This window comes from Protobothrops mucrosquamatus, unplaced genomic scaffold, assembly GCF_001527695.2.
Source record: "Protobothrops mucrosquamatus isolate PMUCROS unplaced genomic scaffold, P.Mucros_1.0 scaffold656, whole genome shotgun sequence".
NCBI classification, from domain to species: domain Eukaryota; kingdom Metazoa; phylum Chordata; class Lepidosauria; order Squamata; family Viperidae; genus Protobothrops; species Protobothrops mucrosquamatus.
In genome coordinates this window covers 129,325-145,660 of record NW_015386945.1, presented here as the reverse complement: position 1 = coordinate 145,660, position 16,336 = coordinate 129,325, and the positions used below count along the sequence as shown (strand labels likewise).

The window sequence follows — 16,336 nt, the reverse complement described above, 5'->3', positions numbered from 1 at the left end:
GTGAACCAAGGGGCCAGTTGAGACCTACGCCGGGTCAGAGGCCGCAGCGGCACGACTCGGTCCAGTGCTGCGGCTGCGGCCACATCCCAGGCCGCAGCCTGGTGTTCCGCCGAGTCGTGACCTAGCTCCTCAGGATATGGCCCAAGCTCCGTCAGAAACCCCTCTGGGTCCATCAGGCGCCTGGGACGGAACCATCTAGTATTTCTCTTTTAGAGATGAATGAAATATGCAGGATAAGAATCAGGTGTCCTCTTTTTATCCCGGAGAAGGCTTTGATATTGTTTTTTGGATGATTTACTTTCTGCAATTTTAAATACAAAAGACACTTGACAGAGTTTTGGCATGATCTCTTTTGCAGATTGTGAACCCAACAGCATGACCCAGGATGACTATAAAAAGGAAAAAGTACAGCTCCACACCATGTATTTGCAGCTTCACAATAAAAGACAGGTGATTCAGCTAGCTTCTTTGGAGAGCTGTGACTGTTTGTTTGTCTAATTAGTAGGCACTTTGTGATAGATTTTAATCTATCATGAGCTTTGGAAGTCATTGGGTGCCTTTAAAGCATCTGTTGCCTCTCAGTTCAACCTAAGCATTATTGGGAGAGGATGTATAGTATTATGATTGTCACCTTCAGCTATAGGAAAATGAGGATATACACACCCAATGAAATTCATTTGGAGGTGGATGCCACAGAGTAACAGTGTTCTTTTTGAACTGAAGTCAACCTTGTTTTTACAAGGGTGGCAACTGGCACAAACCAGTGGAGGCCTTTCTTTACTATTTACAATGAGGGCTTTTATCACAAGTATTAACATAGTTTTGATGTTATTATTAAAGTTTTGGTGATAACCGTTGGTCACCCGGTATCAGCTTTTTCCTCCTAGGTCTCACTCACAGAGACTGTATTTCCCTCTAGTTCTCCTGCTAGCTATTTTGTTTCCTTCCCCCTTTTATTCCAACTCTCTCCCTCTTCTGAGTTTAACAAGAAAGAAAGTAAAAGGGATGGGCTGGAATTGTACTGTTCATGTGCTTGGCATGGCTTGACCTTCTGCTCAGCAGAACATCTACTGTTTCTCCATTGAGGAAAGAACTTCTCTCAGGGTCTTCTGCCTAATCCTTTTCCAGAGACTGCCAGGTCACTCCTTCCCTTTTGGAATGGAGCTTTTGTCCCTCTAGGTCTTCACTTTTTGAAGCCATCTGTGGATCTTTGTTCCCCCTTCCCAACAAGGAAATAGCAACTACTTCTCAGTCTTAACTTCCTTCTAGCCACTTGATTCACTCCATGCAGTCCTGTCGTCTCACTCCAATTTTTAGCCAGCAGCATGTCCCCCAGCGTCTGAGAAAGGTGGTTGTTCTAGTGGTCTAGTCCCCAACACCTATATACCAGGCTTGACCACTGGGACTTAGCATCTCACCACAACAACCCTGGCTAGCAGCAAGATTGGTTGATCAGCCCTTGTGAGAGAACAGCTGCTGTTCAAGGCCACCACTAAGCAGCTCTCCCCTTGTACTCACTCAGGCCAACAAAACAGCAGCCATATCAGGCCACTAAAATCTATTATGCCACCCTTGCTGTTCTCCAGTTTAGTGTAGAGGGTAAGTTGCCCTTGACAGAGGTAAGCCAGATCCATTACCAAAGCAACAAGTGGGAAAACATGGCTTAAGTCAAAAACAAGCAGAAGATAATGTGAAAGCAGTTCAGGCGGTCAGTACCTTATTTCACTTGAAAATAGGGGTGAGGCAATAAAGCTCGATCAAACTTACAATATTCTATTAACAATAGCTAGTATTTTAAAAAAAAATAGTATAGCCTTCCTGTGGAGTTGATTTCTTGCTTTGTCTACTTAATGGGGCTGACAATTAGAAATTTAACAGTCATTTAGGCTTCCCCCCGACTTCCATTTCTGCCTTATTTATTGATGTCACTGTTCTATCCACTGCTGCTTTTGGCTGCCACATCTTAAAAAAAATGAAAGGTTCTTTACTTTGCAGGTAGACCTTTAGCTCCTCTTGTTTGTTAGTATTCCACAATTCAGTCAAGAACTTAGAAGATATACATAATGCTTCTTCCTTGTGTTATTTCCACATAACAGTCCTATCAAGTAGGATTGAATCTGCAACCTGCCTTTTGGATGCATTTATTACAGCACAAGTATGTTCTTTGGCTCAAAACCTCAACATCCCCCCTGTATCCTAGCAAATTCCCACATGTGAATGTTAGAGCTCTTTGGGTTTTTTTTTTAACTGAAGAGATACATTCCTTGACATATCAAATGGATCTTGCCAGGATTGATTTAAAATGTCAAGTAATAGCTTGAATATGCTTCTTATTGGATTCTCTCTAGGACGTTCTACGCTTGATATCCTCTTCGTTGCCTGTGATTGAAAATACCCAAAATGCTCTGATAACAGAAGAGCTGGTTGAATGGAAGCATCGACAGCAGATTGCTTGTATCGGCGGCCCACCCAACGCTTGTCTAGATCAGCTTCAAAGCTGGTAGGTCTCTGAAGCACAGTAAGTGCAATCAAGAATTTTCAGAATGAATTCAACCAGAAGGGGGAAAGTACCTGAACATTTTTATATAAAACTACCCAAGGAATCCAAGGTCCAAACAGTTATATGTTTGATTCTAACATACCATGAATGCTCTGAGGCAAAGGCCTTAAGAGCCTTGTAAAGTTAGTGTTGCCCCTAAGCAATTAAGACTGCTGGTTTCTGTACTTGTTACCCCAAGGAGAAATGTAACAATCTTCATATACAATCATTGTAATTATAGGTTTACTACAGTGGCTGAGAGTCTTCAGCAGATTCTTCAACAGATTAAAAAACTGGAGGAGCTGGAGCAGAAATTCACCTATGAAGCTGATCCTATTACCCAACAGAAGAAAGGGCTGTATGATCGGACATTAATTCTCTTCAAGCAGCTCATTCAAAGGTATTTTTTTCTTGTGTTCCTCATTTAGAAAAGTGTTTACGTTCTATTTCATCTTTCCATCCAAGCTGAAGAATCTCTTTTCTCTCATCTTGCTGATTAAATTATTTGGTTGAAATGTGAGCAGTCGCATGATTCCCAGAAAGTCTGTGCAGAACTCTCTAGTGAAATATTTTTTGTTTGAAATCATGCAGTTTTGTTTAAATTAGTTTAAATTTTTAGTTTTAAATTTCAATTTAAAAGGATATCTCTCATACTGTCAGTAATTTCCTTGCAAGCTACAGAGAGCCTTCAAAATCTCGAAAGGCTAGAAAATGCCAAAGAATTGTGATGGGACGGACCAAGCTTCCCCAACCTAGATAAAAATTTGTGGATTGGGAAAAGGTTGGTTTAGAGAACTATGGAACTGTATTAATACAACTTGATTTTAAATTATATTTTTTTATTTTTAACTATTTAGATATTATTGTTTATAAATTTTGTCCATAGCATGCTAGGTGTCTGTTTCAAATAAATAATTCAAAAATAAAACCTTTTGCCTCTTTTTTTTAAAATAAATGTTCATATTTGCATTATGGAAGATTGAGGTTTTGTTCATTTTTGGCATAATATTCTGTTCCCCTTTTGAAACAATTCAACTGTCCATTTTTTTTTTCTCTCCAGCTCCTTTGTTGTAGAAAGGCAGCCTTGCATGCCTACTCATCCTCAGAGACCATTAGTTCTGAAGACTGGAGTACAATTTACAGTAAAGTTGAGGTAATTTGTTTTATACCTGATGTGATTAATGTATGGTGGTTTTCTAAGAACTTTAAAGGAGGTGATTAATTCCAAACTAAAGTAACAGGAAAAAAAACCTCCCTCAGGTCAAGTTTGATCCGTCCAGGTTTACAAAAATGATTTGCCACTGCTTTCTTTTTATTTTTATGATTTCCTGGTTTAGCCGGTTAGGAAGAAAAATATGCCACATCTTAACAACATACTGAAGAAAAAGTGCTTCTCAATAGAATATCATTTTAAATTCAATTGCCAATATTTTAAAACATGTTAATATCCTTAAATTACCTACATTTACTTGGATGTAGATTTTGCTGCAGGCCTGATTCTCTATTCTGCTGTTTCTGCTCTTGAAGCTATTACATGTCCCAAGTTCTGATTCTTAGGTTCATTTTATGATTGGCTCCACACCTCAAGAAGAGATATGTCATAGATTTTAACTTGGAATCACAAAGGCTGGATTTTACAAAACACATGAAACCCAAATGAAACGTATTATGACTTAGTAATGATATGTGAATCCTTATCTATGTCATGGGATACAATTCTGCAACTATTTACATGGGAACAAGACTTATTAATATGTTTTTTACTAGTTTCATGTAGGATTGCATTTAATGAATGTGCAGAGAGCCCTTACCCATGCTAGCTCAAACTAGGATTGGCTCCTGCAATTATCTTATAAGTGGAACCCTTTCAAAATATTAGGTTGGTGTGTACCTTGTGACTTTTCAATTAAGTGGTGCCTCCTCTGATGACAGATGCTTCTTTTAATCTTGTAGGAATTTGAGCAGTACGGGAGGATACGTAAGGAAAATGCTTTTCTTGACGCGCTTAAGGAATGTGAAGATCATCAAAACGGAAAAAAAAAAGAATATTTTTTTCTTTATTCTTAACTTGTGTTGCTTGAATTTCCAGATTGCTGGTGAAACTTCAAGAGCTGAATTACAAATTGAAAGTGCAAGTTCAATTTGATAAGTAAGTGATGTGTTATCACCGTTCAGATAAATGGTCACTAATCTTGACTTCCACACTTGGACGACTTATGCTTTAGTCCTCTTCTACGCTCTGTTGCAACATCTGTCTGGCAGTTAGAGAACTCTCAATGATTTCCATTTCTTACAGTTCTACGTTTTTTATTGATTCTGTTATCGTGACTAGACTTCTAATTACTTGCTTTCTTTGGTTGCTCATAAAGGGTTAATACTATTAATTTATTTTTTACACAAGAGAATCAGAGAGAAAGCCTTGAGTATGAGGGTTTGTAATGAGCTTTGAAATCATCTAGTGCACTCCGTGCTCAGTGAAGGAATCCTGTACTACAGCATTCTTGATAGATGGTCCTCCAGCCTCTGTTTAAACACATCCATTTAGGAAGGATCTATTACTCTATTAACTCTCAGGGCATTGCTGAACAGCTCTTAACATTTTTCCTGATGTCCTTTCAAAATGCGATTCCCCATTGCTTAAAATGAAAATAAAACATTTCCTTTGCTGCTGACAGCTATGGTGCCACGAGCCCATTACTTTGAAGAAGCATGCATTTACATATGCTTGGAAACCATAACGGAAATAGTATTTCACCCATCAATGTAACAGTCATAATTACAGACCCTGCTGCTTTCATTCTGATTGCAGTGAGCTAAGGAGCAAAAAAGGCAATCCAGAATAAGTGAAGAGGGTTGAAACAGAGGTCCTAGCTCTCACTTCTACTTCACCTGTGGAAATATACTTATTCACAAACTGCAAGTAGTTCTTGTTAACATCCACTCATTCAGCAGTTGTTCAAAGTTATAATGACATTGAATGAGGGATACATATGGCCAGTCCTCGTACTTGCAGCCAATGCAGCGTCTTGCGAATCCATGATGACCATTTGCAATCTTCCTTGTCGACGTCTGACAAGCAAAGTCAATGGGGAAGGAGGCAGGAGGTCACAAGTGGTGATCCCATGACAAAGGGATGCTGCAGCTGTGCAGAATTTGCCTAACTACAGCAACTGGGACTGCTGTTGCAAGTTGGCCCGATCATGTGAGGTTGCACCTTAATGTGTTGCCTAACAGCAGAGTTCCTGATCCCAATGACCATTGGTAAGCAGGACTACTTGTACTTCATGTGTTAAGTTTTGCTATGATGATTTATTTGGTGAAAGAAATTAATAATCAGTTGACTTTGGGTGCTTAACAATGAAGTCATGAGCAATCTCTGAATGAAAACTCCACTCTCTCAAACAAGCATATCATAGCGAAAAATGGCTACCCAGTACCTCATCTCAAATTTAAAGCCGTCTTGAAAACAGTCTTCAGGTTTTCTGGGATATCAAGACTGTACTCGGGGCAACAAGTGCCATCATGTTGAACCCACAGAGCACTCTGTTCTCTGACCCATACCCGTTCCACCTTGCAATGCTGGGATTTATTTATTTATTTATTTATTTATTNCAGGTCCGCAGTTGTACGTAGGTCGGGGGGTAGGTCATTCCAGAGGGCAGGAGCTGCCACAGAGAAGGCTCTCCCCCTGGGGGTCGCCAGCCGGCATTGACTGGCCGACGGCACCCTAAGGAGGCCCTCTCTGTGGGAGCGGACTGGTCGAAGGGAGGTATTTGGTAGGAGGCGGTCTTGCAAATCTTAAGGAAGCTCTCGAGCTTCTTCAAGGGGTCTACAACAACTCGCTGTAGCCAACTCACAGTGACCAATTCACCACAGTCAACTTGCAGCCAACTCGCCGCGTGGCCAATTCACCATGGGACAAGAGTTACACTAATATCGAAGAAATAGTAGAATAGAATCATTAAAGAAAGGATGCCAAAGAAGGGACAAAATGAAATGTGAAGGAAAAAAAGATGAAATAATTTTAAAATTATTGTAACTAATTGAATTGTTTCGTAACGAGTTGTCCTGTGGTGAGTTATCCCGCAGCAAGTTGTCCCGTTCCATCTTCAGGATGGGCAGAATCATTTGGAATAAGTCCATTCCAGTTTGGAGAATATATAAATACATAATGGGCCAGTCAGTTATTTGCATTAATACCGATTCATTAATTTATTTAAAAGTAACCACACTCGGTATTGGACATCAAATGTTTCAAAAATGACCCTTGTAGAAGTGAAAGAGGCTCCAACTTCACAGCAGGCTTCTAAGTGAGAATAATGCATGAACAGGCTTACAGAAAACTGTAAAATTGCACATTTCACAGTGTCCTTAATCTGAGCAGCTGAGTGTGAAACGAAAAAAAGTGGAAATTTTTCCAGATTACATAGAGATAAACTTGATAAACAGTTTAATGGAATAATTTTGGGAGAATGCTGTGGTATAATTGTGAAATCCCCCATAGAAAGATTGTCACTCATAAACTGACCTTTTTTTTTCTTTTGCAGAGATGTTGGCGAGAAACTCACAGTGAAAGGGTATGTTCAGTCAGTTTGTGCCTGTTCTTGCCTTTTTTGTTAAATATCAAAGAAGGTTGTGTCATTTGTTTTTATTGTTCTTGTTTATAGATTTAGAAAATTTAACATCTTGGGAACAAATACCAAAGTAATGAATATGGAAGAGTCAAATGGAAGCCTATCAGCAGAATTTAGACATCTGGTGAGGTGTTTGTGGTATTTGTGTGTGATTTGATAATGCTGAAGTGGTTTTGTCTCCTTGCTAGGTATCTTTTTTTGCACTTAGTATTGCTTGTTTTTAAAGCTATTTAAACTTTTTGAAGCCTGTCCCAATCTGTAGACTCTGGGTAGCACTGAGCAGAGTAATAATACAAATCTAGAGAGAAATGGTAACAAGAAATTAAAAAAATGTAATAAGAAAAATAACACTCCTGCCATGTACTCCACTAAAACAGCAGTTGAAAGAGCACTTTATCCTAGTGATTCCTGATTGAGACAAGGATGTCAATTTATACTACAGATGGTTCTCTGACCATGCTTTCCATTCATGAGGACATGGGCGAGACGTTCATGATTAAGAGCCGTGGTGGTGCAGTGGTTAGAATGCAGCATTGCAGGCTAATTTTGCTGACTGCCAGCAGTTCGATTCTCATTGGTTCAAGGTTGACTCAGCCTTCCATCTTTCCGAGGTCGATAAAATGAGGGCCTAGAGTGTTGGGGGCAAAATGCTGACTCTGTAAACCGCTTAGAGAGGGCAGTAAAGCACCGTGAAACGGTATATAAGTCTGAATGCTATTGCTATTAAGATTTGGGTTTCGCTCTGTCTCATACAACTTTGAATAGAGATAACAGTTCATCCTTCTTTGAGTGGACTCAAAGATTCAAGTTCTCTCTGCACTTTTCTCATTTCTTCCTTTCGTCCCGCTTTAGTCTTTGTGCTTTTTACCATTTTGTAGAATTAGACCCAGAGCGAACATTTTACAATTGAATCCCACTTCCTTGAATAGAGATCTAATAAATGGGGATTAATTTGGTTCAACATTCATGATTTGTTGAATCATATCCACTCTTGTATTATAATCTGCAGTAGTACTAGTATCATTATAGTAGATGTTTTACTTTTTAAAGTAATCAGTTGTACACTACTGCATTAGATTAAAAAATATAACGTGATTCTCTTAGCAATTTATCAGTTATTGGGCACATTCACAGATTTTTTTTCCAGTAGTCTGTCAAACCTTTGGGAACATGTATTGCCTGGGGTCTGAAATGCATAGTATTTATCTTTAAATCATTCTCTAAATGAAAGTGTTTTTCATTCTTTTTGATAATTTACAAATCTGTTTTAGTTTAGAGATAGGTTGAAGTAAAACCAAAAGGTTATAAAGGTATATTATTGCAGTCTGTGCACAGATAATCAAATCACTCAGATTTTCTATATCATGACTTTAAAAATACTTAGCAGGTCTAATATTTACAAGTAAAAGGGATAGCTGAGATAATAACTTCTAGTTAAACGCTCCTGTAGTCTTTTTAGCTGTCGTGCATAATCCATGTCTCATATGTGACAGCCCATTTATTTAATTTATATAGCTGCCCATCTCACTTTTATGTGACTTGAGGCAGCTTACAATAAAACACAACATAAATAATATAAAAAAATAAAATAAAAATACACAGCAGGCAGGCATGATCTAAACTTTCAGGAGATGGTCTTTAACCCAGATCCAGCACCACCAGGGTGGAACATATTTATCCTTTCAGATGAAGGGCAATCTTTTTTGGAAAGAATCCGATTCACTAATATTATCTGCCAGTTCAAATAGTGAGAATGAGAGTTACTATCAAGATACTTCACATTCTTCTCTCTGCAGTTTAAATGGTTTGAAAATAAAAATCTCCACAATACACTTTTATAATACCAATAATCAATAAGATCATCTGTAGTTTAGCTTCCTGTTAGAAGCCTCTTGGTGAATCTCAGGCTGGTGGGATTGAAGGGGAATTGTTAAAAGTTGCGTATATAGTTGGAATGGTTTTGTGTGGGAAGCTCCTGGGTGAAGAAATGGAGCCATAATATATGAAAGATAGTGAAAGGGGCTACACTGAGTAGGAAGCTTTTGAACCATACATCAAAAGCTTGAGTGGTATGTGGTTTAACCAAATTCTCTTCTTTTGTAGCAATTAAAAGAGCAAAAGAATGTTTCAAGAACTAACGAGGTAAGGAAAATATGCCTTAGCACTTCGGTGAATGTATAGCTTATTTAAAAACTCCTAAATCAGAATTCTGTGTTTTAGATTTCCACACTGCAGAAACAAAAGCCAATAACCGCATCACTAATTGTGTAATAGCAACAGATTCACAGGTTCTTGCTTTTCAATCTTTCATGTCGTAGAACAAGGGTCTCCAAATTGGCAACTTTGAGACTTGTGGACTTCAACTCCCAATTTCTCAGCCAGCCATAATGGCTGGAGAATTCTGAGAGTTGAAGTCCTCAAGTCTTAAAAGTTGCCAAGCTTGGAGACCCCAATGCAGAATAAGGATTTAATCTTTCGGTTTTGAACATGCAAATAGGTTAGAACAGAAGAGATCCCCAGTGAGATTTCACAGGAATTCTGAGGTCCATCTCAGGAACAAGATGCAAAATTTTAATACTCCAGATAGCATAGAGTGAAATTGATAGGTGGAATTCTCATCTGAATTAAGGCAAATCCAAGATTTGGGCTATTTAATGTAGATATAAATTCTTAGTCAGTTTGGAATTGGGATTCCTTTTTATTCCATTTTAAAAGTCATTCAAATTTCTTTAAGAGCACCTTGCATTAGTATCAAGCTGCTTACACTTTTAGGATCAAGGTAATTCTTTCTCACTTTCTTTGATACATACATCAAATGAAAGGGATTATCCTTGTAATGACCCCATAGCTAATACATTTTAACAAAGTAACTAATTAACTGACCCTTATAGATGATAGAATGCCTTGTTATTGGAAACTGAATTGGTGCTGTCAGAGCTAACACCTAAAGAAAGCCCTAAAAGTCAATTTATTAGCCCAGGTTCCCTCTTAATAAATTTCATTCTTCTTTCTAAAGTTCCAGATGATAAGTGCTGCTTTAATAGTTTAGAAGGGGTTATTTAATTTCTGAAATTAATTTCAGTTGGGATTGCATTTTTTTCTCTTTTTATAGATAAGCTATTTTATAAATGTGCTGCAATATTAGAATAAAATATAAGGCTGTCAAATAGCTAAAATTAGTTAAGTACATTAAGCTAAAGTTCTTCTCTTATTTTTAAGGGTCCTCTCATTGTAACTGAAGAACTCCATTCCCTCTGTTTTGAGACAACATTGGAACAGAATGGCCTAGTAATTGAATTGGAAGTAAGTAGATTAAAAAAATTAAGTCATAGAGTAGCAGATCAATAACTTCATTTCAGAAGCATAAGTGGGTAATCTTTTGGTGGCCAAGGACCACACTTAACATTTAAAGGAAGCTTGAAGATTACAAAATAAGGGTGGTCATTTCACTTGTAGGTGACACATCTCTAATACAAATGTTCTAGGATTATTAACAATGTTTATTAGTTTCTCAGCTCAAAATACCAGGAAGCTCTGTGCTACCAATTTTCAACAGTTTTAGTCAAAAGGGTTTCCAAGGACTGCAAAACTCAAGGTGCAGGCTTTAGGGCCACGGGTTTGTTGATTTGTTCAGTGAGCCCATCTCACATTTTTGTCTGTGAGAGGGCTCATACAGTAAAAATGCAAATGAACAAAACAATTGAAACAATTTTTAATTTAAAAATTTAATTAAAATTGCCGTCTTTCTCATCTTCTCACCTTTCTCATCTCTCATCTTTCCTACTACCGTCTCCTATTGGCATATTATGATTTATCAGTTGTTGTTTGTATCTTATGATTTATGATCTATGACTTATCACTATGTTGTTTGCATGTGCACTGAGAGTTTATGCCCCGGAGACAAATTCCTTGTGTGTCCAATCAGGAATTCTATTCTAAAAACCATTAAAACATAACATAATCTACAAGAGAGGGCAATGCATCTTAAAAACAGTGTTACAACCATTTTATGGGCTGCATTTCACTATCAAATCCTTAGGCACACATAGCAAACCCATCATCGGACTCTTCCAAAATCCAATAGAATGGGGCCAATCTAACCTCAGAGGGCGAGCACCATGGCAGGAAAGGCTATCCTCCCAGGTCCTGTCCAGTAACATTCCTTGTCAGACAGAACCCATAAACATGCCTCGTCTGTTGGACTTGATGGGAGAGGTAGATGTAACTGAGGATAGGTGGTCCTCATCTGACCTGGCCCCATGCCATGTAAGGCTTTATAGGTCATTACCAAACAGTCCTCTGCATAAAGATAGTCTAAAAACTTTTATTCCTTTCCCCCTTGATGTTGCTGGTAAACATTGGTAATTGCACAGTGTATATTCATTGATATAAAAAGCACCAAAATGTTTGCTGCAGTGTACCATTGGATACAATATTATGAAGGCTGTTGTATTATGGTGTGTATATCAGTGTTATCATATAAATAACAGAACGAGTTATTGTGTCAAACTTCTTAATGTAATTGGTGCCAATTAATTAATAATCATGTTTGTGAGATGATGCCATATTACCTCAGAAGCAACTGGATGGTTACTCTTTGTTTGGTTGGTTGTTTTCATCCATTTCATTGAATTAATAAATGGAAACTGAAGTAATAGTGGCTGCACTCACTGCTTCGCCAATTACAGTCCTTGTTGCTGTATTATATGATGCTGATATAAGTCTTAAGTAAAATCAAGAAAAGTTTGGTGTGGTGATTTAGGAAAAATGGGTCCTTAATGGTTAAAGCAGCCTTACACCTAAAGTCAGATTGTCCTTGCTTGTGTCTTGGTTCCACAGACGGAGACAAATAAAGCAGAACTCCAAGGTTGCAAGTTCCTCAAAGAACATGTTTATTAGTTACAAAGTATCGGCACATCAAAAGTGAAACCAAATCTGAATAGACACATAACAATCCCCAATACAAGTTAAGAAATCCCACCCCTAAAGCTATGCAAGCTACTACGTTCCCCAATACATCTTCTTGGTGGGTTTTTCACGAAATGCCCAGCCTTGGTTCCCATGGGAGAAAAGCTGTCTAGTCTATGTGTCAACTGAAAATGAATAGGAAAATGAGCCACACTCATTTTCAAAGTTGACAGCCTGGCTTAGTGGATTGATTGGTGTAGGATATTTTAGAGCTAAAGCCCAAAACTCTGTTTCTTCTTTGGGGCTAGACTAAAGGTGTTCACTGTGACCTCCTAATTAGTTTTCATTATTTCATTACCCTATTCTTTGTAGCTGCTGCTCAGATCTTTGGATGATGCAAATCTCTTTTGTTTAAATCCCAAACTGCTTTGATGATTAAATGACACTGTTGTATGTTGGGTGGTTAACAGTCTGATGTCAAACTTACGTCATTCAATTCTGTTGGTTTAGAACCATAATTCTCATATTCTGTCTGGCAGTGAAGGATGGAATTAAAAGCCTAATATTTGGAGAAGGCTGGATTGAAGCTTTGGCTAAATTCACAGTTTACATACCCGAGTTATAAAGTGGTTTTGCACCCCTAGCTTATTCAAAACTATTTAAAAAGCCATGACCGTGTGATACAGTATGTGAACCTAGCATTTTTTCTGCTTTTAGGTGGAATTCACCATTTATGAATATTTACTTAACTTGTCTCTGCAATTTTCCCTTTCCAGACCCTTTCCCTTCCAATTGTTGTGATCTCAAATGTCAGCCAATTACCAAGTGGATGGGCTTCTATTTTATGGTACAATATGCTGATAAATGAACCGAAGGTAACTTAAAAAGCAACTTTTCTAAGATTGAAATTGCTAAGAATCACTGCATTCAGATTGGCTCCCTTTAAAGCCTCCGTCATAAATGCTTTTACAGGGAATTTAGTCTTGTTGAACATAAGGGAATTGTATATAAGGTTGCACTGGAAGCATTTTATATCATAAAAATGGTTTCATCTTTGATAGGAAAATATACATTCTCTAATCAGATCAAATAGGTGCACTATTGCTTTTTTTCTGTTCAGCAAAAAAAAATATGGCTTATTACATTCATCTGATTATAACAAAATTGATGTTTATATGGCTTTTTGAGGAGATACTGACAAACGTCTTGATTTATAATTATATAGGTAAAAATGGTTGTTTCCTGGAAGAGGGGAGATAACATGTCTATTCCTACCAAATCATTTATATTTCCAAAATTTGGAATATTCTAAAATATTCCAGTTTTTTGGGGGGGGAAAGCCAAAATATTCTGGGTGTTTTTTGTTTTGTTTTTAGGTAAAATGAATACCGGAACCTTCCAATCTTTGATACTGTTTAATAAGAGTGGAGTTTTCTGATTTTGCAATTGACTACAAGGAATTATAGAAATTTCTACTGATTTTTTTCTTCTTCTACAAATAAAACACAACTGTCTGATTACTGAATGTTAGTGTCTGGTTAGTGTCTGGTTTTAGGCTTGTTAATACTGCTTGCTTTGGCATCATGGGTTGGTTTAGACCAGCGGTCCCCATCCAACCTTTCCAGCTCTGCGGATCGGTGGTGGAGGGAGAAGGGATGGTTCTGCACAAATGGCAGGCGTGCTCTCTGCTTGCATAAATGGAGGTTTGTGCACTCACCAGCTTGCCTGCCACTTGTATGACCCAGTTCCGGGCCACGGCTCCGGGGCTGGGGATCCCTAGTGTAGACTTATTGAGTGGCCAACATTTTCCTTGGTTTTTTTATGCAATCCTAGATTTTGTCAGGTTAACAGTGCTCTTTGTAGCATCTGAGTGCTTGTATTTTGGGTGGCAAGGCTTCCTACTTAGACATCATACCTCAGCCAATTGCAAGCACCACTGTATGGTAGTTAGATTGCCCTTCACTTGCCTATTGGTGTTTTTTTTCAAATGATGGAAGTTAAAAATCGGAGACTTTGGAGATTGTCAGTTGGGAATGCCTCACAGAATTTCAGAGTACGGCTGTGCTGATGTAGATTGAGATCCCATCTCAGTCCTGAAGCTCAATGAGTGATATTCAGCTTGTCCCCATTTATTTGTTATTCCTTTAAAGCCTTTATATCCAGCTTAGTCTTCAGTCAGGTCTGGTCAGTTCAGTTTTAAAACATATTACAAACATAAAACCTAACAGCAGTTGTTAAAGGCGCCATATTTAAGTGAGTAATTGTCTTTCCAGGAGACATTTCTAAAAAGTTGCTTCTGGAGGTTGCTTCTGGGTAAGGAGGTGGGACAAGCCTTTCTTGGGCCCAGACACAGCTGCCAAAAAAGTTTACTTATGGAGCATAAAGTCAGTAGATAATTGTGTCAACTGTGCCACCTCACAGAAGTGCAGGAAAGTGGAGATGCTACCTGAGCTCCTTGAAAGAAAGGTGGGGGATATTTACTATACATATCCTAATCTGCTTCCATTTTAGAATTTGTCCTTCTTCCTTAATCCGCCATGTGCAAGATGGTCACAACTTTCTGAAGTGCTGAGCTGGCAGTTTTCTTCTGTCACAAAAAGGGGACTCAGTACAGATCAGCTGAACATGATCGGGGAGAAGTTGCTTCGTAAGTGGCATTATTAATTCTCTGTAGGGTGAAAAACTCTGTAGGACTCAAATCATCACTTCCAGAAGCCCTCTGAATCTTCACTCTGCCTCTGGTTTTAGAGTTAGTCCTTGATTGTTCCTGCTGCCACCACCTATCTTTCAGTTAGCCCAGGGGTAGGCAACCTTGGCTCTTTTATGACTCGTGGACTTCAACTCCCAGCATTCCTGAGCATGGGAGTTGAAGTCCCCGAGTCATAAAAGAGCCAAGGTTGCCTACCCCTGAGTTAGCCTCTGATCTTTTGTCCATTTTGTAATGTGTAAGAAACAAGGTTCCTGCATTCTGCACAGATTTTTGAGCGATTAAACGATCAAAATGAAAAAGACGAAAATAATTTCAGTAGTAGAATCTCTTGGCTATATAGCAAAGAGGCATATGGTGATGAGAGGTTTTAGCTCTCCCCTGCTTCTTAACCATGTGGTTTTAATTTTAATTTTAATTTTTTTTTGGGTGGAGAATGCGTAGACCTCCTCTCAGGATAATAACAAAACAAAGCGCACAAGCCAAGGAGATGTTGAAGTGAAGATTCCACATTTACGAAACCTAAATTTCAAATTCATTTCCCATACATCTTTCACAGTCAATAGTGAACATTGCACTAATAATTGAACAGATTTCTTATACCTTTTGGGTATTTGGTCGTCCAGCACATTTGGATGGGGACAAGTTGAGGAAAGCAGTCCTTAAGCCGCTTAAGGTTCCTCAAACCTTTTCTTAGATGGTGATACTTAAAATTCAGAATACAATTTTTGCATGTGATTTAATCGCAGCATCGCATTCTACGTTGGCATAGTGTAAATGCATAAATGTCAGTGACCTGATGGAAATGTCTTGGCTTTTTTTGTTTGTTTGTTTGTTTTAGCAAATGGATGTACTCCAGATGGCCTTATTTCATGGGCAAGATTCTGCAAGGTATGAGTTGCTGTTCTTCAGTTAATGTTATGGAGTTTAATGTAACTTAATATAAAGTACTGCTCATTAGATTTCTTCCTACTCTAAAAGAATGCATCTGAATTATTCTTGGTTCTGGCTGAATCATACCTGGGGTAAGAACAAAAACGTTGGTCTTGAATAGTTTGGAATGGTTATATTCCATCAATGTAGAGACATGGTCATAGACTGCTCCAATTTATGTATGGAGCAGTAGTCTCTACAATGTACTTTCCTTTAGGTTTCATGTGATGTAGAGACCCATCCATTATGGTTTAGTGTTACGGCAAGAATTGGGACACTGACTTTGGAACAAATTAATGCATGGCAAAAGAACAGAGCTGGAATTGGGGGAACTCCTACCAGTAACAGTCCATACAAGCATCCACGCCAACACTATCTGGAGGAGCACCGGTTTCCCAGCCCTTCCATGGGGACTACTGAATTGTCTTCCATACTAGTGGTTGCTTGCCATGGAAGACTATACCTGGAAGAGAAGTTGGGGTCCCGCTTGACCTCCAATGTCGCAAATAGATGCTTCCCATGACATGTCAATAAAGTCTTTAATGTTTGGGGACTTTCTCAGGAGAAAGAAAGCTTGCATAGGAGGTGTCTCTTGCAAACTGTAAACAAAGGGTG

The 16,336-nt window shown here is 38.4% G+C and overlaps 1 protein-coding gene across 2 annotated transcripts in view; it reads left to right on the top strand.

Moving 5' to 3' along the window:
• Positions 1 to 16,336, top strand: part of STAT1 (signal transducer and activator of transcription 1) — a 35,536-nt gene that overhangs the window by 9,528 nt on the left and 9,672 nt on the right. For both annotated transcript variants that reach the window (XM_015817925.1, XM_015817926.1), the window contains exons 7-18: positions 359 to 450; positions 2,349 to 2,500; positions 2,781 to 2,939; positions 3,600 to 3,692; positions 4,629 to 4,688; positions 7,087 to 7,116; positions 7,207 to 7,297; positions 9,277 to 9,315; positions 10,393 to 10,476; positions 12,858 to 12,956; positions 14,593 to 14,728; positions 15,630 to 15,679. In XM_015817925.1, coding sequence (XP_015673411.1) covers positions 359 to 450; positions 2,349 to 2,500; positions 2,781 to 2,939; positions 3,600 to 3,692; positions 4,629 to 4,688; positions 7,087 to 7,116; positions 7,207 to 7,297; positions 9,277 to 9,315; positions 10,393 to 10,476; positions 12,858 to 12,956; positions 14,593 to 14,728; positions 15,630 to 15,679 — 1,085 coding nt within the window. The remainder of the gene's footprint in view (positions 1 to 358; positions 451 to 2,348; positions 2,501 to 2,780; positions 2,940 to 3,599; positions 3,693 to 4,628; positions 4,689 to 7,086; positions 7,117 to 7,206; positions 7,298 to 9,276; positions 9,316 to 10,392; positions 10,477 to 12,857; positions 12,957 to 14,592; positions 14,729 to 15,629; positions 15,680 to 16,336) is intronic.